The sequence below is a fragment of the Andrena cerasifolii genome, chromosome 9, assembly GCF_050908995.1.
Source record: "Andrena cerasifolii isolate SP2316 chromosome 9, iyAndCera1_principal, whole genome shotgun sequence".
Taxonomy (NCBI): domain Eukaryota; kingdom Metazoa; phylum Arthropoda; class Insecta; order Hymenoptera; family Andrenidae; genus Andrena; species Andrena cerasifolii.
Window position 1 is genome coordinate 4737769 of NC_135126.1, and position 24874 is coordinate 4762642.

Sequence of the window (24874 nt, forward strand, 5' to 3'; positions counted from 1 at the left end):
GGTCTACAAACGAAATTACACCACGGGTCAACATGAGCGAATGATTCACCACTTGAGAGTTGATTAACGTCTTCTACGATATTATTTACTATTTCCTGCATCTTTGTAGCAACTTATCGACATGAACCCTAGAAGATGGATCTTTTTATAAGATAAAAGTTTAAAAGATACCCTTGTCTCATCTGTAACAGTAGCATATCCATCTATCCCCGAACAACTAGGCAATTTCTACCACTGATTGACTGTGCCAGTGTAGTAGCTGAACGTCTTTTTTCAATTCCCTCGTAGCAATGGCAGTCTTACAGCCATCAAAATAAACACTAAACGACCGAACATATTCTGCGTCATAATGTTTGTTATGTCTCATGAAACCAGAGAGTAAACCACTCAAACGTACGCCATCAAGGGAATTCCCAAGTTTTAGGATGAAAAAATATGCACACCTTATGCGCAGTTTCGATACATGTCCATTTCAACTTCCGTATAATCCCCCATGACGTTCCATAAATCTCAATACTTTTCACGCTTACGGTCACCGTTACCGTAGGCAAGTACAAAAACACACCGGACCACGTACGAGAAGTCGATAAGACGCGATCGTCAGCACGCATCTGCGATCTCCATCGAACGAAGGATACGTCGTAGTATCACGTAAGGATGTAGGACATCTGACTCGAGTCCCTTTCCGCGGCGCCATGTAAACAATCGTAATGACTAGTGACCAATGGCATATAGTTCAGGGGTGGCGGTGAGTACTCACGAGGGACCGTTGTCGCGGTGATTCGGTTCCATTCTCCGTGATGACTGGAAAAGTGCGATAGTCCGGATGGTGGTGCTGCTGGTGTTGCAGGGAGTTGAGGCGGCGATGCTGCTGATACTGGTGCCTGGTCAGAGCCGCGGTGGCCGCGGCACTGGGTGGTGGTGGTGGTTGATGTGGTGAGATCCGTTCACCGCGCACGCGCATGCTCGCCGAGCGACGCAGACCTGTAGGCGAGGGACGTGGTATACGGGAATCCCACGAAGAGGATATCGAGGATACCGAGGGTGACGGAAAGGTACCCGTTGCACTTCCTGCCGTGCAGGCCACGTTGCCATCGACATTGACCTTGATCGTGCTGCTGGCAGTACATGTTGCTAACGGCGAGGATGCCAATTCAGTCGGCGACACCTCGCTGGTGCTGTTTACACGGGACGAGGAGTCGGGATATGTCGATTGCGAGGGTCTCTCGCTACCGTGACGTGCCATCCCGTCGGCTCAGCTTATCTCATCGCTGTCCTGGATAACTGAACGAGAAGAGCGAATTCTGTTAAGTTCTGGTCGTTGCAAAGTGGCGGTACGGTTTTGTAATCTACGGTGGTGCACAGGGGGTAAACAGTATAGTCTATAGGCATAGGGTAGCTGGAAGAGGTGTAGCGAGGTTGTACAGTAAATCATCGAACTTGAGGCTTCAAGTCGTTACGTATGTATCTATTATTTCCTCATATTTCTGTCCAGGGCCGTTCCTGGGTTTTGGCCGCCCAGGTGTAAAAACAATATTGCCGCCCTTATTAATTTAATATTTTTTAATTAGGAATTTGATATGCAGTGTTTACTTTTATATTTATATATACATAGTTTTAAACAGTTATGCAAAAGACTTTCGATTATTATTCTTATTAATCAAAATTTTACATATAATAAATGGGCGCCTTCTGCACCCCCGCCAGGAACGGCCCTGTTTCTGTCAATTCGCTTGTGCTGATGTTCAAAACATGTTTACTTTAAGGGGTTAGGCCGTCTTGGACGGAGCGAAATTACAGTCATTGTCGGCATTTTTTTTTAGGAAGATAATTAAATAAACAGAAAATTCAAAATGAAGTTTGTTAGTGTGCAACTCTCCCCGGAAAAAATCGTATTTTTTTTCCTAGAAAATGGCGGCGATAGAGCCGTGATACGCAAGATCTTGAGGACGGACGTTTTCCACGGTGTTCAATCTCACCGCTATACCGTTTGACCTAGAACAAAAAACCAAAAAATGTTATTTTCTACATGACTAAAACTAGAGAAGTACATATGGGTTTCGCGATATCTTGAACATATTCTTTGCAATTGACACTTTTTATAAAAGAATACACTTTTTCTCCGCATGTTCACCATTTCGAGACAGATGAGCGTTTATGGATTTCCATATGTACTTCTCTAGTTTTAGGCACGTAGAAAATAAAAGTTTTTGGTTTTTTGTTCTAGGTCAAACGGTATAGCCGTGAGATGGAACACCGTGGAAAACGTCGCTCCTCAAGATCTTGCGTATCACGGCTCTACCGCCGCCATTTTGTAGGATACAAAAATACGATTTTCTCCGGCGAGAGTTGTACAATAACAGGCTTCATATGGAATTTTCTGTTTGTTTCATTACCTTCCTAAAAAAAAAAATGACTGCAATTTTGCTCCGTCCAAGGTGGCCTAACCCCTTAAAGCAACACCTATTTTATAACCTCGCTATACTTCTTCCAACTACTACACAAAAGGCAGTATCGTACCTAGGAGCATTCTGAACCTACGACTGCGTTGTGAATCTTGTACAAGGAAAGGCCTTTTCAAGCTAGAAGCGCCCTTGAAAAAAATTTTAATGCTGGTAATTTTGATACTTGCTAATGAAGGCAACCGTGAACTAGGGGTGGAAACGGTAATGCACTTGAGTGTAGAGACTCAGCAGGCTAAGAAGGCTTCAGAATTTTTTAGGCACCAGAAGATGAAGGGTCTGTGTACCCCAAAGTGGGTAAACGCTTTGCACTTGAGCGAGCATGTAATGAGCGGTGGAAAATATATTTATCGGATTAATGAGAGATTAATTAAAACACGCTATAAAATATAGCAATTCTAGGTACCACACTTGTAGAATTTTCGTGGTAGCCTTCGCCGACAAACATCGCATTCATGAACTTTAGAAACAATTTTAAGGATTTTTCCACAGGGAATAAAGTTGGGAAGTCCAAATTAAAAGACTTAGAATTTTATTAAGGACTCGACACTAGTCCGTCGGTCCGCACGTTGTTAAAGTCAAGACTTTGAGGTTCTTTGTTCGGTCGAACGTGTCTCCGATATTTTTGTCGATAATACTGTCTCTCCAGGATGATAGAATTCATGTAAAAAAAAATCGAAACAGCTTCAAAAAGGCTTGTCGAGAAAATATTTAATTTCAAAGATATTCAGATATTTAGTTTGTAAGTTAACAGTTTTTTGCATGTAAAAGAATGAACATAATGCGTATTTCGTACCAACTGTTCAAAATAATGCAATGTCATACGAAGATAGCCCTGTATGTATGTACAACTAGAAATCAAATTGAGTGCCCTATAGAAGAGAAATAAAATACTGGAAATGTACCGTGAAAATGTCGTATTCTTGGTCTTAAGGGAAAATTCTCATCAAATCGCTAAAAAAATAGGTGATCTTTAGAATTTTTTTAACCAAAAAGTATACAACTTGCAGTAAAAAAAACTGTCTGGCCTTCATTTATTTGTTATTCAAGAATATGAAAAAAAAATTATTTTCTTGTAGTGGTTCGATTTCTAAAAAAAAGCGGCGTTGGCGATAGCCAATATAACTCGACGTAGAAATGTCTCAAATAAAAAACCAAAGATATTCTTACATGTTATATCAACCGCTATCGTCTCAGCCTTTAAGAAGGCAAGGAAAGCAAAGTGACGATATTAAAATGGGTAAGTTTCCGCTAAAAAATGTTAAAACGAAAAACTATGGCCTCTACAATTATTTATGATCGAAGACTGATACGATAGTAAATTCAATTACAAAGAAAATGCCAACACGATTTTTGGAATCGGTTCATAAGTTCTTTCGTTAAGAAAAAAGAAAAATCAGATTTCGAGATAAACGCGTTTAAAGTTTTGCTTGTATGTGCGGCCGCGATCGTTCGGAGGTCGAGTCGCTTCTATCGTTGTAACATCTATATCTATACTTATACCGTTACGAATTTCGTCTTATAACTTTACTGACAAGGGAACATTCCGAACCCGGAAATTCAAAAAATTCTGAACCTATGTGAATATGTAGGGAATTTCCTCCTAATTACGACACAATTTTTGTTTGCTGCCCAAATTCACTCTAAGGGGGTGTAATTGACCCCTGAAAATCCAGTTATTTTCCGATTTTCTGTTATAATTCGTGAACTGTAAAATAATTTTTTTTACCAAATGATAGATCTAATTAAAAGAAGTAACTTTTGTCTTGAATTTTTTTTTCTATCTCTCACAGTTCGCGAGTTATAGCACAAAATCAGAAAATAGCTGAATTTTCAGGGGTTAATTTCACCCCCTTAGAGTGAATTTGGGCGGCAAACAAAAATTGCGTTGTAATCAGGAGGAAATCCCCTACATATTGACAGTTTCAGAATTTTTTTAATTTTCGGGTTCGGAATCTTCCCTTGTGAGTATTCTCCGGATACTATACTATACAGGATGAGTCACCGAACATTTAAACCTGAAATATTTTCGTTGTTTTTAATGATACGATAAAGTGCCCCCGCGACGGCTGTAATGCTGGAGCCAATGCAGACACGTACCACGTGAACCGCGCGTGGCGCGTTGACTAAACAAAAACGCATCGACAATCGTGCTCTCTGGGACGCTGTGGGAACCTATTGATACAATGTCGCCCTAATACGCCACGCGCGGTTCACGTGCTACGAGCCTGAGGAGCTCTGAGCATTATGGCAGCCGCGGGGGCCAAGACGCGCGGTGGGAGAAAGAGGATGTTGCTTTTGAAAATCGGCCTAAAAGAGCACTTAATTCCCAAGCCTGCTCTATATAGATACATATTATATTGTACATTGTACCTTTATTACTTACAGTCGACTAGTTTATTGATATACACTAATCGCGGGCTGATCACATCTTCACGGTACTGTTTACTTTTAACGTTTCATTTCTACCATTTAGAATAGGGTTATTTAACTATGCAATGAATGCAATGCCCTATTCCGTTTATTAAACGCAGTAATACACAGCCTATACCCATTTCGAAATCCCTATTTAGCAACCGGAAGTTCGCTATAATTTTACGGTAGATAAGTATAAGCGCAGTAAGTACATATACGCACGACACGAGTCAGCGAACCGAGTGTATTCATTAAGAGTAAGAATCTAACGGCAATGCATACATAAAGCAGCATTCTTATACCGTGTAGTTCGTATACGAACGCGACTTTTCATGTTTCCGATCACAAAGCGAAGGACGTGTTTAATATCTGCTTTTTTAATGCAAATACGTCCACTTTATTTCATTTCACATCCAGTAAGAAGGGACGAAAAATGAAATAAAAGTGACTTGAGTTGCTAGACTGTGCCATAAAATCAATGTGACCGCGACCACGTGTCATGTAACTTTAATGCTTTCGTATATAATACACATTACACAAACTTATTCGTATTTCTCGAAATTCCTATTGTTAGTACTAAGTAGTTGCAGTTACGATCATTGAAGTAATGCTTTTACGTATTGGACGTGTGTAACACAGAAGTATGTATTTGATTTGGAAATGAATGTGCAACGTAATGTAATGTAAACATTTAGTTAAATGAGAGTACGTAATTGAAATTTTGAACCAGGCGTTAAAACGGTTCCGGATATAACTGTTAATAACTGTTATATAAAGATTCTGTCTGAAACAGTTTTAAAGAACCGAAATGGTATTATAACAGTTTTGAGAAAAAAGGTTTTGTCTTACGGATATCGGTTTCGGTTCCGGCTCTGCAGAACCGATATTATATCGGTTCCATAACGGTTATAAACAGTAAACATTCGTTTTAAACCCGACGAACAGGGCTGGCAGCGGACGCACGACGCGTTGCCGACACTATTCTGCGCGGACAATGCCGCGAGTAAGAAAACTCAAGAGCGAGCGAGAGGGAACGTAACAGTTGACACAATATGGCCGCCGACTCTTTCGTTCCCTCTCGCTCGTTCTTGGGTTCTCTCACTCTCCACCGAAGGATTCCAAGAAATGGTAGGGACAGTCACCGGGCGTACTACGCATGGTAAAATCGAGGCTATAACGAGGATTTACTGTTTTGTTTTTATAATAGTAATGTATGTATCAGTTCTATCATCTCACGTTTCAAAATATGTACGAACAATGCCTCAATCTTTTTCGAAGACGAACAAAACATATTTCAACTGTTCATTAGGGAAAATTGAGACAGTATCTAAGACCTTCGACATATTTCTTTGAAAAGAAATGCTTTGGAATGACAATGAAAAGGTAAAGAAACTTTTTCTTCAATTCAAAAGTAAGGAAATAGTTCGAATTATAATAATTTTCTTTACATTTCAGAAAATAATTTATTGTCGCTTACATTTTAATTACACGTTTTGTGTATGCAACAAGAGCTAACGAGTCTTCAGGTTTAAGTAACCGATACTTCTTTTTCAATGAATTATTTGAAATCGTATTTAATTCTCTAGAATCGATCACCAATGCTGTTATACTCCAAAGATAAAGGGCACAAATGAGTCCTAAATATAATAAAGAATTATATTGCTTCCTCTAACAGCTCACAAGAAAATGGCTCGTTTACAACTCACCTTATACAAAAGTGAAATATCGTACTAACAATAAAATTTTAATAGAAAGTGAAAAACTGTTTAACATACATTTTACCTCACATTTCAGAACTCAAAACTCTGATTTAACAAGTTACAATTAAAGTTACAGAAATTTGGAATGTACAATGAAATTTAAGAGAAAGGTTGCTCAACAAAATTAATATTACTACTAGCAATCGATTTCAGCACAGTCAATTAAGTAAGTAAAGACATAAATTATTTCATAACGAAGGAAATGTATCGTTAAATAAATTCTAATAAAGAAAACGAACTTTATTAGACTGATAAATTAATTCTATCTTCATTTGAACTTCTAGGTGAAATACAAATGACTCTGGTAAAGAATGAAGATTTATAATGAAAATAAATGCCACTTGATTTGATGCATCATCATGGCCGTGATATAAGTGCACTAAATGCAGCATAAATATCATAATAATCGTCACTTCATTACATCATTTGCAAGGATGAAACGGCAAAGGTCAGCATTGTTGTGGCTGCTAAATAGTCATTTTTTGGAAGCAATAAAATTCGTACAGTTTCAAAACATAATCTTAACATTCAATGAAAGCGTTACACGGTGAAAACGGGCAGTTGGGCAGTTGGTTAAACGTTCAATGGCTAATTCGTTCATTTTTTGCAAAGCCCTCTTTGCTACGCTGAATCTGGCCTTGGCTTAACAAATAATGACACGGTGTCTGTTACCATAATCAACGCCATTGACTAAATCAGAACGACCATGAGAGATGGCATGCATATCTTGATTAACATTCCCGTAGGATTAAGTAAGGTGAACATCGAAATGAATACGCGAGAAAGTAGACTAACAAATATTAACGTGCGTAGTTATAAACGGAGACGGTTCGATGTTTTACCGATACCATTTTGATAGTGTATATAAAAACCAAAGACATAAAACAGATAGTATTATGTATTTCGATTCCGATATTATAGTGGAATGGGTAAAATTTTGGCCCCCCGTTACATAATTTTGGCATTACTGCCGAGAACGCTCTCTCCCGTCACAATCCAGTTGAATGGGCCTGCTCTTGCTGGGAGAGTCTGGAGACTACCCGGACATGATCAGTTTGTGCAAAGTGAAAAGGAACGGGCAGGCCCGGATTAAAGGAGGGCTACGGGGGCCCCCGTTCTAAACCTTCAGTTCTAAGCCATTAGCTCACTCTGTCTTCATTGGAAATGTTGTATCAAATAAATTGTCTATGAGTTCTGCAACTTCCAATTTTATGTTTTTATTTTAAAATTTTATTGTTTAAACCTATATCTATTGAAACTTTTACAATTTTTGAGAATTATATATTTTTAAATGACTAGATAGTTGACAAAACCAAATGGTTGACTACCTAAATTAACAATTACAGAAAATAATGTGTAATCAATTACACAAGTATAGTTTAATCGTAATTTGTAATTGGTAATTAGATTACATTTTGCCCAACTCTGGTGTCAAGTGAGCAGAGTGACATGAAATAACTTTTATTTCCTTATGGTTTCTTGTGTCAGTGAAAGTTGTATCGACGTGCCCCTCAAACCTGTATACATACATAAACTAGTGGATAAATCAGTGTGAATAAATCAAATGAGAGCATTGATTAATTAACTACAAGTGAAAGTTACTTTCATTGAAGTTAATAATACTATACAGAGTGTCAAGTAATATGTGATACTAGTGGGTAGGTCATGATTTTTTATACAAAAATAAAACGAAAATATTAAACAAAAGGTTCTCATACAAGGCTCTATTATAGAGAAAATCACTTTTGAAATCTTGTCAGCTACGCGTGCGCTTTACGAAACTTTTATTTTATGCATTTTGGTATATACATTACAATTCCACCCAAAAGTCGTACGACAATCGTTGTTTTTCACAAATTCTAGTATTTGATATGGAAATTATTAACTTTGAACTATATTTACTGCAGAATATAAGTATACTGAAGTCAATAAAGCAATAGAAATCATGACATGGCCTCTTCCCCTCCCTCAAGTCATCGAACCTCAATCCCATTGAAAAACTGTAGAATAAACTAGAATAGGGAAATTAAAAAAATTGCCCAAGTTAGTAATGGGACTGTGGAGCATTCCGAACAAGAATAAGAAAATGTAAAATTTATAAAAAAAAATTAGTCTATAGCAGAAAGAATGGGGAACGTAAACATCAATCGTGGAAAATACCAATGGAAAAAATATAATTTTTTTTTCTTTTCGATAAGATTTCTTTATCGTAAAAGTATCTAATAAGATAAAAGTGTTTAATGTTTTTCAACGGTTACCCAATCAGTGGCGCCCTCAGGATTTTATTTTGGGGGGGGGGGCGAGAGAGATGACGCGTTGATACTTTGTCTCGCTCTGTCTTTCAGGCGCTTGATACAACTTCGTTCCTTTTTTCTTTTTTCTCTTTTTGTTTGGGGGGGGGGGCACTGTACCCATTTTTTTTATATTCAAAGCACATTCCGACTCTCCTATGACTTATGAACGGGACGATTTAGGTATATATTTGTTTTTCCCATGTAAAAACATAGACAAGATTGAGATGTGGTAAAATAATAGGTTAGAAACGACTTTATAAAGGGTTGTTAGAAGCTCGCTTCAGGACAGTTCTAGGGTAGGTGCCGTGTGGTTCACAGTCCTGTTATGAATTTCCTAAAAAAATACGTATATCGAAACAGCCGTCTAGTAATAAATACATTTGTGTTTACTGTTAGACGGCTGTTTCGATATACATTTGTGTTTACAATTAGACGGCTGTTTCGATATACATTTGTGTTTACTATTAGTTGCTCGGTGACGAATTACTTGGACTCATTCATGACTCCGACACCTTATCAAAAGGGTACTTACAAGGTTCGTGTCACGGCAGACACATCACCGTGAATGCGCCACCATGGACGCATCACCCTACCCTGTACAGATCGCGCAATATAACTTTGCCTCCGAGCGGCCACTGAGTAAAACGTTACGAGTATCACGCTACCTGTTACTTACTTTGCATGATACTCGTCCGTGTGTGATCCTATGTTTTTCGAATCGAACGGCTGACTCACGGCCTATTTAGTGGCCGCTCGGAGGCGAAGTTATATTGCGCAATCTCTACTCCACCATCAAAAAGGGGGTACACATAATAGGACCCCAAAAACATGAGAGAACAGTTCCGAAACGCGACACCGTCTAAACAATCAACCCTTCGACACCCGATACCTGGGAGACCCAACGTGGTCACCAGCCTTCGCCCGTCACAAAGCTGTTTAGTCTCGCGTACCGTATACATCATTTTTACATTTTTAAAAATTATAAAAAAATAAGATTCACATTGTGAATTTTTACATTTTTAAGAGAAAAAAGAACCTACAGAAATGAATATTTTTCCAAAATTGTTTTACAGTTGTGCTTGGTTAATCAAAAGACAACTATCCCGCACCCAGGCCAACTGAAAATTCAAATTTAAATTTTCGCCTATATAGTATCGCACCGCCCTACTATACATATGTATCACAGAGTCTAAGTCCCTGCCATAAAATCCTTGAAGGCAGGCCAGCATGGGGCCATCCGCCCTCGATCTTACCCTTAAATTCGGTGACCCTAACAAATAATAACATATTTACTTTTTTATCATGTTTACTTCTCAGAAATTATTAAGTGTGCCATCTATTCTGTAGGTACATCTATGAATGTAAAGCTGTGCCTCTCGAATTAAATTGCTACAAGCTCTGTCTTAACTGTCTTTAGACTTTTAAACCCTCGCAAATATTAATTTAATGTGGATAATGCCTTCAGCACTTTCTAAGTTAACAACATAAATCTGTTTTAGCTCAGATCGAGGATAAGATAGTAGTAACGATAGAATCAGTGTTAATACTGTTAATAGATAGGTATATATGCGAGAGAAAAGAAAAGTGTACGCAGAGATACGTTAAATCAACGGTTTGGTGAAGTGCACGGATATCTACGGAATTCTTAAAATAGATTTTATCAAACATGTAGCCTTGAACGTATTATTTTTCTCTTGAATATGTAATTTATTTCTTCTGATGAGAAACTACCCGCAAATGGGCCACCTCTGACCACTGGAGTAATTTTGACCACAAAATTAGATTTTACAACAAATTCCACTAGCATCTACTCACTACTGCATAACAGGTACATACCTATTATTCCCAGGCAAACTGCATCTTGAAGTAGACAATTAAAGTTCTCCAGGCCTTTTGTCTAAGAATAATACCTGTTATATAATAGATGCTAGGGGAATTTGTTTTAAAGGGTAAAGCCACGGTGATAGGGCCAAAAATGGTAGGATAAATTTGGAGGTGATTTTAAAGAAATTTATGAACTTTATTAAAAATGTAACATAAGGTTCTTAGGATATGTATAAAAACGAACAAAAAAAAACATTTTTCCGGATTTTTTTAATAAAAAATCGCGGTCCAATAGCCGCACAGCCGATACGTATTTTCCATTTGAATCATTTCGCGGTGGAAATTTTCACGTCCACACTTTTGGGGCTAGAACAAAAAGGCAAAAAGTTTTGTAATCTACACACTAAATACTAGAGAAGTACCCAAGATTTCGAACAATATTGATTTTTCAAGGAATGGCGAATATTTGAAAACAATCCTTTTTTTGGTAGAAAACTCAAGGTGATGAGAAAATTCAAATTCCGTTCTTTCAAGTCAATATTTTTAGAAATTTTGGGTACTTCTCTAGTATTTAGTGTGTAAATTACAAAACTTTTTGCCTTTTTGTTCTAGCTCCAAAAGTGTGGACGTGAAAACTTCCACCGCGGAATGATTCAAATGGAAAATACTCAAAAAAATGTTTTTTTTGTTCTTTTTCATACATGTTATAAGAACCTTATGTTACATTCTTAACAATTTCATTACATTCTTTTCCAAGAAAAAAGAATAACGAATACAGGCGCTATCACCACTTCAATTTTCCTCCCGATGTACCGAATCTCGAACTTCAGGTTCATCACGGTCCACGTTTGGATTTGAAAATAATTCCCATTTAAACATATTTAATTTGCAAATAGACTCACACACATTAGTAGTCAGATTTAAAACTTCTTCTGAATTTATTATTTCATAAATCCACACACTGTACGTTAAAAATTCATTTTGCGATGAATTTTAATAACTCTCGCACCCATAGGTATACATGTTCGCTATCCGCCACTACCAACTCAGTAATATACATACACCATGACTCAAGGTGGCAGCACTGAATGTAAAATATAAAGTGTTTAAAACCATCCAATTGTAAGTGTGAAATTCGAAATCATAAAAGTCATGTCGAAAGAATCACTTATAGACCAACATGTTGCAAAACATTCGGCAAGTAAGACAAACAATAAACAATCGCTGCGTTATCGCAATGTTTTTCAATCGTTTTAAATCATATTAGTATTCGTCGCCAATGACACCCGTTTCTGCTTATCTCTTGTTTATAATGTACAAGATACGGGACTCAGTCCGTTATCACGTAGTACTTGCTGGATTAACGTCAGCCTGGTGAAAGGCAAACCAACTTCGACGAATAGTTTTACGCAACATAGCTGCACGGCAGTTACGAAAGAACGCGGATTTCGGGCGATTGGCGATGTATGTACCAACGCGATCGTTTCCAGAACTGCTACACTTATATATTTTCTGGATTACAGTATAAATTCATGCCGCCCCGTGTCATCGTATTGCACTCGAACTGACGAATTAGAGCAGGGAAGGTCTATCGGAATGAAATAATCGATCATTTGGTGTCCTATTTCAAGAACATGCTGCGATATTATGCAGCGTTCACATCATCCCCGTGATGCTACAAAACAAACGTGATTCTGTTCCTTTTGTTTTTCATTTTATAACCATTACATCACGTACCGATGGGTACCTAAATGCACACGATCAGAGTACCAGACTTTCAGTATCCTCATTCTCCCACTGTTACATATTACGAATTAAATTTCTTCGATGACAGTTCCGCATAGTGGATCTTCAAGTAAACACGCGTTAGTATTTTAATGTCGTTAGTTACAAGTTTTTGAACACAGATAAAGAATTTAGTGTAAAAAGAATTTTTACTGATACGTGAAGCGGCGATTAGAATCAAGCAAGTCATAGAAATGAAATCTACGGTTGCCTGGCGGAAAGTGGCGAATTTGCAAGCATTTTATTATGTATCGTGCGAACAGGAAATAGGTACCAATTAGAAAGTGGCGATTAAATCGGGTATGGAACAGTATCTTACCTTCGTAATGTGAATTTGAAATGGTAACAGTTCCTTCGCCCCCTGTTTTTGCATGGATCTTCTCCGAGGGGGTTCTAACATTAATTCACGTACGCGTGCGTCAATAATTATCACGGTCACGAGTATCCAAGTGAAAACGAAAATGCGGAAAAGTTTCGGAAAAGAAACATTCGGTTTCACTGTCAATTCGTGCCACGCGGGCTTATCGTTTGTAGGAGTTGAACATAGCTGCGAGTACTAATCCAGCGGTCATAGATCTTTCGTATGTATGTACGATGTAAACTGTAGGGGACACGTTCATGATAGGCGAACCATGATCCCCGATCCGTTCGAGAAATATTTCGAGGCATGCGGTATCATGCACAGCACCATACACCGTTTACTTTACATCGTGGAACTTCTAACACTTTCTGTACAGCTACGGAAAAACGTGGCCGCTACGCGAACTTCTGTCACCCACGATCGTAACGCGACTCGTGGAAACAAATAGCGTTACGTGCTAGCAATAGACATCACGAGATGTCGTACCGTAAGCACAGATCATTGACAATGTCGTGATTTCGACTTGCTCGCGCCATCCGGTGGTGGACTGTGTGAAACAGAATGTTACTTACCGTTACCACAGATCAAGTATAGAATAGACCTCTCATCCTATTGTCTTCAGAGTCTTCGTTCTGAAGTACCGATATTGGGAAATACTGTGAGAGCGTCATCTACTAAAGTAAGCTCGGTAATCGGGTCAATCGCGTTACAGGACTGGTGTCACACAAGTATTGAAATAGTGCAATAATGTTTTTGTCATTAAATTAGCTGTCAAATTTTACAAAATCGATCATCAAACAGTCGAAATTCCCAATACTGCCAATAACAGGTGACAACTAACCCGATTAGACTGCTTTAATTTTCCCCACCAGATGGCGTAGCGGAAATAAGAAACTGCCAATAAACTCGTGTTACGAGCCAGAATGGACAGTCTCGCAGTTCTCCCGCAACCCATGCTGTGGTTAGCGACGTAACAGTTTCGGCTGTTGCCCGGGTCCCATAACTTGAGAAGGTATTTGAACCCTAAAGGGCAGGCCAGCTATAGGTAGTGTTAATCAATCCTAACCTGCCAAATGTCAAGTAAGGTAAGTGGTCAAAATTTTTGAAGTGTCACAAGTTTTTACACGATATAGGACACTGAATTATTGTCTCAATTAACAAGGTAGCTCGCCAAAATGATTTAATAGACTTTTTATAAAGAGTTCATAAAAACGAAGGGGACGCACAGACTTGGAAGTTGTCGGGTGAAAGTTTGACAGAGTAACATCTTCTTTCGCACAAGTTTCTGTAAATTTGTTGAATAAGGTAAATCGACGAAATTTGTCAAAAGACTAGCATTAAGATAGCATTAAGAATTAAGAAAATTATGGCGGACTGCTTGCAATGTAGAGCAAGACACATTACTGGAGAAAGTATGCTGAAAACACAACTCCCTTCACACTTTTCAATCTTTTGTGAAAGACATTCGTAATACTTTAAAATCCACAGTAGTTGCCACGCTATTCATTAATCTTATTAGTTTCCCATTAACAATACTTCACTTCACCAATAAACATACTAAATTAAATTTATTCCAACATCAATAAATTGTGCGTTAAAAATATTGGATCTCTTCGTTCACTTTCGCTGAATTACCATTGGCATTTAAATTTCCTGCAACAGGACTTTCTGCTATACGCTCTCACCTTCTTCGGACACATTTTGTAGTCTCTACACTTACTACAGCAAAAGGCCACCCTATTTCTATATAAGTTCTATGATAAGTTATAACTAAAACGTGGATTTTATATATTTACAGATAATCAAAGCAGAAGCTGATGCAGTGTGATCTATGTCGGAGAAAAAAATTTAATGGGAAATAGTATTATATTCATTAAACGAATTATTAAATGATTTTATTTAGCTTCGATCCTCTATTTCTAGTATGTTTGGTTCATATTGGAATAGTCAAATTTAAACCAATTCCACCAATCCAATTGTCTTGAAGCTTTACAGGCGTGTGTAGTGTGGATGACAATACAATATATTTAAAAAGAAAATAACCCGAGGGGGTGAACAAATTATATACTCATCAATAAACACTACAAAATGTGTGAAATCATCACAAAATTACCTTTTTGAAGAAAAGGTACAAAAAACAGCTCTAAGTATACGCGCGTAAAGAAATGTTGCGAAACCAAAAAAATGTTGAAATTGGCTTGGTATAAATAAAACAACACAAGTCACCACTGAGACAAGAAAGAAAGAAACAGATTAATGCAATTTATAGATATTTATTCAGTTTAGCAACACCAATTCGGAGCACAGCGCCAAGTATATTGAATAAAATATTTATTGGTAATGAAATATTTATTTTTATAAAAATATATCTGCTTAATATTATTATCTTCTTCGTTTATATATATAGTATATCATTAGTCTTGTAAAGATATTAATTTACGACATTATTTTTAAATGGGATTCTTTTTTATGGGACTATTACCCTCATGGCACAGACGTCTTAAAGACGTCAATTGTACGTCCGTTGTAGGTCTGGATGATTTTACGACACGCGTTTACTGTGGCACATGTATCCAGCTGATGCTTCAGTTTTGCTATGATTTCACGATGGCAGTCTTCCTGAGTAGGCGTTATCTCGTATCCACTACGTGAACTAACTTTCTCCCATGACTTTGTATTATCGTCAATATGGCGGAACTCGTATTTGGGTATGCATTCACGAAATTATGTTTTTCGTGCTTATATGAGAAGATTTTGGGCTGAATGAGGGCTCATTCGAAAGAGAAAGGTTCAATACAGCGCGTTCTGGTTATCGTTGGAGTCACAAAACTCTTTTAGCGACCTAAAACTACTTGGCTTCTGCGGGTGCACTTTTGTCGATTTTAGCTCTACTTTGGATACTTATATTATTAGATATCCACACTCATATTATTAGATATCCAATCTTCCTCTTTCAAATGAGCCCGCATCCAGCCTAAAAGCTACTCATATAAGAACAAAAAATGTAGTTTCCCAAACCCATGTTTCTGGCTAGATTATGTCGGTATACAAATCGCTGCCTGTCGTACATTCTTCTACCTTATGTCGCTAAAGTAGGTGATGACATTAAAATAGTAAAATATCACATATTTTCTGAATCGCCGAAAATCTTTCTCGCAAACATTATTTCTATGCAAAATGAAACTATGTGTAAAATTTTCAAAAACGGTTTCGAATGTAGGCCCAGATTGTCACAATGAATGTTGAAAGCCTAGAATTTCGGAAAACTTCATATCAATGAGTAAGAATCTTTTAATCGCGATGTCTGATCGATCTTATTTGTTGTTCTTCGCTAAAGAAAGTGGAAGGATGATCATATTGAGGAATGTTTGTGAAAACCCAGATAGTTGTTTCGTTTTAAAAAGTTTGTGGCCCTGAAAAGGACCAATGTTATTGTGATCGTGGAATGATTATTTCTTCGCCGAAGCCTTTGCAGCTTTCGGTGATTTGGCGGTCTTCGGCTTTGGAATTTTTGTCTTGGCCGCTGGCGCTTTCGTAGCCTTCTTTGTCTTCGACAGATTTTTTGTCTGTGCTACGGCCGTCTGTTTTGCGGCTGCTTCCGCCTTCTTTGCAGCAACGGTCTTTGCTTTCTTCGGGGAGGGTGACTTCTTGGGTTGCACCGCGGCTGTTTTCTTAACAGCAGCCCGTTTCTTCGGCACTGCGGCCTTTTTCGGGGTCACCTGTTTCGCCCCAGCTGGCTTCTTTTCCGTGGTGGTCTTCCTCACTTCTCGTCTCGACTTACTCTTGGTCTCTGGACCCTTTGGAGGGGTGCCGGATAGCTTGAACGAGCCGGAGGCGCCCTTCCCCTTCGTCTGCATAACTGCGCCGGAAATCACGGCGGTTTTCAAATACCTCTTGATAAATGGAGCCAGCTTCTCGCCGTCCACCTTGTACGTAGATGCTATGTACTTCTTGATGGCCTGCAACGACGATCCCTTGCGGTCCTTCAGCTCTTTGATGGCAGAGTTCACCATCTCCGAAGTTGGTGGATGCGAGGACTTTGGCCGTTGAGACTTTGCCGCCTTTGATTTGGCGGCTTTCTTTGACGGAGTCGCATTCGTCGACTGATTATCCGCCGCCGTTGCGTTCCCGGAGCTACTTTTATCCTCCATTCTTAGAAATTATACGACGATCGTATAAAAAAAAAAGAGAATTCCAGATAAGTTTTGTAGTAAACCGTTCACAGATTCCGCTTCGATCTATCAGAATTAAACGACGATCGCTGCTTAGACTCTCATACTTGCTGCGGCAGCACGGACCACGGAGGAAACCCCCACCTATGTTTCTGATATCACGTTGCCGGGAATCAGAGACTCCTTGGTGCATCCTGCCGATTTAAACCAAGATTCGTCCTTTTAAAAGCATTTATCATCTGCCAGAATAATTAATTATTGTCGGCAGTGTCTCGCACTGTCGTTGTGCCCCTTCTTCGGCCTCAGTTTCAACCATTTCATCTCGACGAACTCACGCAGAGACATGGTCGTTCTCTGGGACAGGGTAGACCGACGCGGAAAATTAATTAAAAAACAGGAAAACGTATAAATAAGCATGGCTTATTTTTTGCAATCGAGTGTCCTGATGTTAGGGCTAATAATTGATATGCTATAATCCGCGCCAGGTAACGGTTGTTGGCGGGAATTCGAAGAGTTCCGCACGGTGGGAAATACAAAGATCGGGAAGACGCAACAGGAATGAACGACGTGATATTCGCTCGAACAAAATGTTTATTGAAACTGGTGAAATTATAGTGGAGTGGAAATATGAGCAACACTTCGAACATTGATTTATTCGGAAAATTACTCGTTTGCAAATGGGAAATATAGCTCCTTTACGGGGTCATTCCGTGGAAACTACGCCGTTGCGTTGAAATCGATGTTTCTTCTTCAAAAACGAAAGTTTATGCACAAATGTGCCGGTGATTATGAAAGTAATGTAAGGAGAAAAACCTCCCAAAATTGAGAGTTCTCTTTTATTACGTTATATTGATTTATATTTCAATATTATGAAATAACTGTTGCAAAATAGCCGTCAAGTAAGCAATTACATGATGGTGCCACTTTCGTAATGAGCCGCGACAGTTTCACGTTCATTTCCATAGTGGTGTAAATCATTTGTTCTCCGTAAGTAATTTTTTAAGAAAGGAAATAATTACATATTTTTGTATTATGTATTAACCTTAGATGGGGGCAAGAAAAGAAAAAAGAAAGAAAACGAGAAATATACTTAATTATGCTGAAAATATGAGAAATGTTCGGAGAAGTAGTGGTAAAGCATTCATTACCAAAAATGGCGACGTTGTTAGTGGCAAAGTATCATGTTTGAAAATAAAAATTGCTTTCGTGGGCCAAAATATTTGAATTTATTAAGTTGTGAAGATCGAAAAATTGCGTTTCAGCAGTTTTGGAATTTGCGAGACATTTAAAAAACACATTTTCGTATAAGTTACTCGACATTTTATATGCTGTGAAATAGTTTGTTCAATAACGTAAAAATATTTTCTAATACACCAAAACGCAACAGTCTTAATATATCTCGAAACAAAAAATACCTGACTTACGCCACTTTCATACTCACCGGCGCAAACGTGAATTATGCAATTTGAATTTGGTACGAAATAATGTATGTTTTAATGAATGGCTCCATTACTATTGATTAAATTACGAAATGCGATGGTATAACATGATATATAAAGAACAACTCGTTATAATCGACGACGCAATAAGTCTACTATATATATGGACACGTGTTTACGAGCTTGTACGTATGTTTCCTTCTACATGAGAATTAATTAGAATAACTTTTGAAATACCACAGATCGTATTTCAAGTAAAACAAAGTGTCATAAGGAATGTTGGATATTCAGAATACCTAATAATAGAACAAATCGACGCGCGTTACGAAGAGTAGCACGTTTCATTTTTTTTTCTTACGGACAACTGCATGTAGAAAAAATGAAACGTGCTACTTTTTTTAACGCGCGTCGACATGGTCTTTTACGGACCATGTCCCGTTTGAAGGAAACTCTGAGTAATGTAGACATGACTCACATTATTTAAGACGAGATCCTTTATCAACCGCTTAAAATATGAATGGAGTGAAATGGTAACTTAAACGTACCTTCCAGTTTTGACTAATAATAAGATAATAACCATGCAGATCATGTTTTTAACTTTAATACTCTTATAAGTGTTGAACAGTGTATCGACAGGAATAATGCACAAAAGTTTAAACTACAGTATTCTAAAAATATACAACGGTAGAATCCTTGCTAAAAACAATTATGTTCATGGTTTTAATAGCAAAGTGGATGTGCATGTTACCCTCCATTGCTTATCGGATGCGTCGAATCATTGTTCTGTAAGTATAGGTACGCCTATTCTACTTGCACCCTAAATCTCAGTGTTACCATGTTAAGAACTATAAAACATGTTTCTTTCGCGTACTTATATAAAAGTTCAATCAACAAGTAGTAATGCACTGGATATTTCCAACTTGTTCCTGGGGATTTCTGAATGGGAATTACTACACTGCATTCCATTTTAGAGCGGACTCGTTCCGCGCAGGGATATACCGTTGATTGGTAGGAAACCGGCAGGGGAAAGTGCTGACCAATCGTAAAAGTGCTACGACCAATCGCGCGTCAGATACGTGGGAGCTGCACAGATCGGTGGGGGCGTAGGTCCGCTCTTATATGGAATGGATGTGCTGTATTTAGAAAGAGTAGCATGGTTCGAACGAGCTATCCTAATATTCATTGAATGCACTGCTCTTTAGGGAATTATGTTATTGGTTATGGTAGGATAAAGTATTTTCTACCTCCGTAGCCATTGAAACACACTGCTCTAAAATATCTGGGTATTCAGTAAAGCTGCTGCTTTTATGAGCTGTAGTGGGATTGTCGTTAGGTACATTTTTATAGTTTAAACCAATGTTAACCTCGTTCGAGTATTTGGTGGCCCTGAAAAGGGCCGATTTTTGCTGCGTAGTGGTATATGATGGGACAATTAACCGCCAAAACCGTACAAGGTTCTTCCTTGTCGCTTCAAAGCGTAGACGACATCCATGGCAGTCACAGTCTTCCTCTTGGCATGTTCAGTGTAGGTCACAGCATCGCGGATGACGTTCTCAAGGAAAACCTTCAACACGCCTCTGGTTTCTTCGTAGATCAATCCGGAAATACGCTTCACACCACCACGACGAGCGAGACGACGAATGGCTGGCTTCGTGATACCTTGGATGTTATCACGAAGAACCTTCCTGTGACGCTTCGCTCCTCCCTTTCCCAAACCCTTTCCTCCCTTTCCACGGCCAGTCATTTTGATCGATACAAGTGCTCGGGTTCACGGTTACTTGTGAAGTATGCTGCTTTAGTCGAAAAACGGTGGTTTATATAGTACTACGAAACTTGACCTCCCACCATCTTTTACGATCCAATCATACAGCACCAAGGGGATAATCCCTTCCACTTCTGTGTCGACCAATCAGGTCTTGGTTGAAAGTGCATATAAGTGACGCAGTTGTCGGCGTGAAGCAAATTCGATTGGAAAACAAAAGCGTTCGTATCGTGTCAAGAATAATGGCTCGTACAAAGGCAGCACGTAAAAGTGCTCCTGCAACTGCTGGCGCGAAGAAACCTCATCACTACAGGCCAGGAACTGTAGCCCTTCGCGAAATCAGAAGTTACCAGAAGAGCACTGAACTGCTGATCCGGAAACTTCCGTTCCAACGTCTGGTTCGTGAAATCGCTGAGGACTTCAAGACTGATCTTCGTTTCCAAAGCTCCGCTGTGATGGCTTTGCAGGAAGCTAGTGAAGCTTACCTTGTTGGATTATTCGAAGACACCAACTTGTGCGCAACTCGCGCTAAGCTCACCATCATGCCTAAAGACATCCAACTGGCACGTCGCATTCGTGGAGAGAGAGCTTAAATTTTCCCTACTCTAGTAACAACCGGCCCTGTTCAGGGCCAAAAATAATTCCGAATGTATTAACCTGAGGTTTCAACAACATATCATTTTCGGAAATTCGAAGCCTGGTTGGCGTCATCCCATCCTAGGGATTTAAAGTACATGTCCCTATGGCATGGATGCATTCCCAAGGAAAGTAACTTTATAACTTCACAGGCCATTCGAAGGGTCGGAATTTCTGTCAGGTGGAGGATAATCTTTCTACCCAACGGAGTCGAACCCTGAATACAACAGGTTCCTTACATGTCAAAATTCTTTAACGGACCCTAATCCAGTTGTGTCGCTCAAATCATCGAACAAAGTTATTTCAGCTATGTACTATTACATGTACAGTGGGCCACAAAAGTATTCGGACACTGTATCTATTCATGGAACTCAAAATTCACTGATACTGTATCTGCATATTTGCTCCTTTAAACATACGGGCTGTACAAATGGATAAGGAGAAAACTAAATAGGGATCATGTCCGCGGAAAACCAAAATCTAAATTAGGATTCCGTATGACTTCAAATTATGCTTTGTCGATTATCATTAAGTAGTGAAAGAAAATGTCGCAGAGAACCAGCTTTCTATTGCAAACGTATTTTCCCAGCGGGATCATGGAATGATACATCTGCTCGAATCACTACCATGAATTTTTCGATTGCATTCTATATTTTTTTCCATTTTTCATATAAAGAAAAATGTAATTCTTTAATTCAAATTTTACCGCGCCCCAACGCGTCAGTAAGGTAGACTGCCGTGCTTGGCGGAGATAGAGAGGTACCTTAAAAGAGGCACGTGTAAAGATATTAATTGGTCACGATAATTAGTTAAGTATAAGATTAATTAGGTTGTTAGTTTAAAGTTGTGTAAAGGGTAATTGAGAATTACAGTTTTATACAGCAAGGAATAATAAATATTTAAACAAAAAGAACAACATTAAAATTCGTACAATAGTTCCTGAAAAAAATTCATGAACATAGGCCTCTTGTTGGACCGGCAAAGTAGAATGGTCCCTTAAAGTAATGATTGGATAAGGCGATAAGGTTATAGTTTGAATTAGAGATTCCTTCGTTATGAATTATTTTTTGGCCCTGAAAAGGGCCATTTGTTGCTGAGGTGGTAGTTAAGCTTTCTTCTCGGTCTTCTTCGGCAGCAAAACTGCTTGGATGTTTGGTAGAACACCACCTTGAGCGATGGTTACACCAGACAGCAATTTATTCAATTCCTCGTCATTACGGATGGCGAGTTGCAGATGACGAGGAATAATTCTGGTCTTCTTGTTGTCTCTGGCTGCGTTACCAGCCAACTCCAGAACTTCAGCTGCCAAATATTCCATAACTGCAGCGAGATACACTGGTGCTCCTGCACCAACGCGTTCTGCATAGTTCCCTTTGCGAAGAAGTCTATGGATACGTCCAACAGGGAATTGAAGACCTGCTCTGTTAGAACGAGACTTCGTCTTTCCCTTCGCTTTTCCACCTTTGCCACGTCCAGACATTTTCTAAGAAATGGATTCACAAACTACAAGTGTACTCGACGAAAGCCTAGGGGAATTTGAGTCTTTCGGAGGAAGCAACCTCTTTATATGTGAAGCCTGGCTGCCTGTGCGCGACCAATGGCGTGCCAGTCACACCTAACCGGGACCTAACTCCGGTCAATACGTAGTGAGCCGCACGCCAGTGGCGCGCACTACTGATAGGTTCCGTAGCATATAAGGCGGCTGCTATCTGTGCAAAATCATTCAGTCTCGATTTCTCACCGAGGTGAAACGTATTTCAAGTCTACCAAGAATTCGCAAAGATGCCACCAAAAGCGAGCGGAAAAGCTGTGAAGAAGGCTGGTAAGGCCCAGAAGAACATCAGCAAGACCGACAAGAAGAAGAAGAGGAGGAGGAAGGAGAGCTATGCCATCTACATCTACAAAGTGCTGAAGCAAGTCCATCCCGACACTGGAATATCCAGCAAGGCGATGAGCATCATGAACAGCTTCGTCAACGATGTGTTCGAGCGGATTGCTGCCGAAGCCTCTCGTTTGGCTCACTATAATAAGAGATCGACCATCACATCTCGGGAGATTCAAACAGCCGTGAGGCTTTTGTTGCCTGGTGAATTAGCCAAGCACGCAGTCTCTGAAGGCACCAAAGCTGTTACCAAATACACCAGCTCGAAATAAATCCAGCGGCGTGTCATTTTATTTGGCCCTTTTCAGGGCCAACAATTTTGTCAAAACGTAGCCAATCTCGTTCTACTAACATGAAAAGCACACGAAAGAAAACGAAAGAGGTCTGTAGTGTATGCTTGTTAAAAGTTCGCGGGCAAGTATCAAGGGATGAACCGATACCGGCAAGGTATCGATACTTTTACTCACTTGTTTTGGAAGGAGGTATCGATATCTACTCCGTTTTGAATCACGAGTATCGATACCTAAATAAGTACTTGTATCGAACGAAAATTAGTATAGAGTTCTTTTGATTAATATATTTCATTAACGAAAACGTATTTTATTTTACTTTTATTTAACGGGGAGCATTTAGTTACAACGAAGCATGTGAGTAAGAGGCAGTAATAATTAATCTATATAACGGAAGAGAAAAAAGAAGTATATTGTAGTCGTCTCGCGGCATGGAAACAAGAGTAGGGGGACGTAAAATGAGATATACAGATGTAGTATGTGTAACATACTAAAAGAATGCTGAAAAGAGAAAGGAAAAATAGTATTTTTTTGTGGTACCAAGTACTTAGGTATCGCAACCATAGAGTCCGTAGGTATCGATACTAAAATTACTCAGTATCGAAACTAAAGTATCGAGTATTTTCTCGTATTTATCGCTTCATCCCTGCAAGTATGGGGTAAATGCGCGATTGAAATGGCGGTGATTGGATAAGAATGCAAAACGGACTAACCTACATTGAAAAAAACTGAATTTTTTCCTATTTTATATGATTGGTAGAGCCTATTGGAATACATTATTGCTATTAACTCATTTTCGCAAAAAATGGGGGTTAGTCCGTTTTCCTTCTCAGTGCCTCAATTCATATATATTCCGTATCCATCGTGCCGGTGGTAAGAAGAAGAGACCCTCTACGTCCCTCTTCTTCTTACCACTGGCAGGACGGATACGGAACTGACACGGAACGGATATGTGTGCGCAGACCTTTAATATGCGGTCAAGGCCATAATCATGGAAGGACGATGCATAAACTAGACTTTTGAACTAGGGACGGTATACTCTCAGCCATCTTGGGCCGGTCAAGTAGTGCTGTTATCTATGTCCGCTTGTCTCAAACTTTTCGTTGAAGTCCTAAGGTCGTATCACAGACGAGGTATAGGATAGACCTATCACCTTATGGATGTTTGTGTCGCCAGATAAACTGTATTACCGACCCATAATTTGAGGTCTGAATGTAGTGGCATCTGCTCATGAACAGCGTCCAACTCAGGAACTACTCTGAAATGTGTTGAAATGCACTTCCCTCATATCTAGACGATGCCCATCCTACGACGCATAATAATTATTAGAAACAATGAATCGAAACGTTTTTGTAAAATTTTGTTTCGTAGGTTTTCGGGACCCGAGGAGATTTCGCAATAGTTTGTTTGTTTACTTGTGAATGGTAGATTAGTAGTTCAAACTCTACGTTTTGTTAAAAATTGATTGGCTCTTTCCTTAGTAATTATTGAATGGATTTAAAAATTGTAAAAAACATCTACCATGTAAGTACCCGAGCGTATCGCTTGCGTTAAGGTCCGAGCACACATATCAGTTCCGTGTCAGTCTCCGCAGAATTCAAGTACTCTTTCCATTACAGTGATTAAAAATAATCAGAAGTATATCACGTTTGGTGTCATTTTCATCAGAAAAGCACTAGCAATCCATTCGTGATATTTCTATGAAGATCTAATATAGAAATTGACATATTTCATTACCGAATGGCCTACTGTTGACTTTATTTTTATGCCTTTAGTGTTTAGGATCCTCGAA

At 39.0% G+C, this 24874-nt stretch overlaps 6 protein-coding genes and 1 long non-coding RNA gene across 13 annotated transcripts in view; 3 read left to right on the forward strand and 4 right to left on the reverse strand.

The window, feature by feature from the left end:
* Qtc (GRIP domain-containing protein quick-to-court) overlaps positions 1 to 13352 on the reverse strand; it is a 33027-nt gene extending 19675 nt beyond the window's left edge. For 2 of the 5 annotated variants that reach the window (XR_013086461.1, XM_076820667.1), the window contains exons 1-2: positions 12860 to 13352; positions 761 to 1284 (exon numbers count right to left, since the gene is read on the reverse strand). Coding sequence is in view for 4 of the 5 variants with exons in the window: in XM_076820667.1 (XP_076676782.1) it covers positions 761 to 1246 (486 nt within the window). In the remaining variant the exon portion in view is untranslated. Of the gene's footprint in view, positions 1 to 760; positions 1285 to 12859 lie in introns of those variants that run through there. The other 3 variants (XM_076820668.1, XM_076820669.1, XM_076820670.1) reach the window with 3 other exon arrangements.
* Positions 1280 to 8132, forward strand: LOC143373424 (uncharacterized). Of its 3 annotated transcripts, none has more exons than XR_013086464.1 (5): positions 1280 to 3702; positions 5823 to 6260; positions 6333 to 6594; positions 6672 to 6803; positions 6922 to 8132. It is a non-coding gene; the product is annotated as an uncharacterized LOC143373424 (long non-coding RNA). The 3 variants fall into 3 exon arrangements; XR_013086463.1 differs by having other exon boundaries at positions 1280 to 3428; positions 3542 to 6260; XR_013086462.1 differs by having other exon boundaries at positions 1280 to 6260.
* A 1619-nt stretch (positions 13353 to 14971) lies between the features above and the next one.
* LOC143372933 (uncharacterized) lies at positions 14972 to 17163 on the reverse strand. The gene has a single exon (XM_076819608.1). The coding sequence runs from the start codon at positions 17050 to 17052 to the stop codon at positions 16351 to 16353; it is 702 nt and encodes a 233-aa protein (XP_076675723.1). The 5' UTR covers positions 17053 to 17163; the 3' UTR covers positions 14972 to 16350.
* Positions 17164 to 19897: 2734 nt separating this feature from the next.
* On the reverse strand, positions 19898 to 20292 carry LOC143372934 (histone H4). Its single transcript, XM_076819609.1, has one exon. It carries the CDS (start codon positions 20254 to 20256, stop codon positions 19945 to 19947), a length of 312 nt encoding a protein of 103 aa, XP_076675724.1. The 5' UTR covers positions 20257 to 20292; the 3' UTR covers positions 19898 to 19944.
* Positions 20293 to 20501: 209 nt separating this feature from the next.
* LOC143373412 (histone H3-like) lies at positions 20502 to 21717 on the forward strand. Its single transcript, XM_076820646.1, has one exon. It carries the CDS (start codon positions 20517 to 20519, stop codon positions 20865 to 20867), a length of 351 nt encoding a protein of 116 aa, XP_076676761.1. The 5' UTR covers positions 20502 to 20516; the 3' UTR covers positions 20868 to 21717.
* A 137-nt stretch (positions 21718 to 21854) lies between these two features.
* Positions 21855 to 22450, reverse strand: LOC143373410 (histone H2A-like). Its single transcript, XM_076820644.1, has one exon. It carries the CDS (start codon positions 22388 to 22390, stop codon positions 22016 to 22018), a length of 375 nt encoding a protein of 124 aa, XP_076676759.1. The 5' UTR covers positions 22391 to 22450; the 3' UTR covers positions 21855 to 22015.
* Positions 22451 to 22616: 166 nt separating this feature from the next.
* Positions 22617 to 23109, forward strand: LOC143373411 (histone H2B). Its single transcript, XM_076820645.1, has one exon. It carries the CDS (start codon positions 22693 to 22695, stop codon positions 23062 to 23064), a length of 372 nt encoding a protein of 123 aa, XP_076676760.1. The 5' UTR covers positions 22617 to 22692; the 3' UTR covers positions 23065 to 23109.
* Positions 23110 to 24874: the final 1765 nt, after the last annotated feature.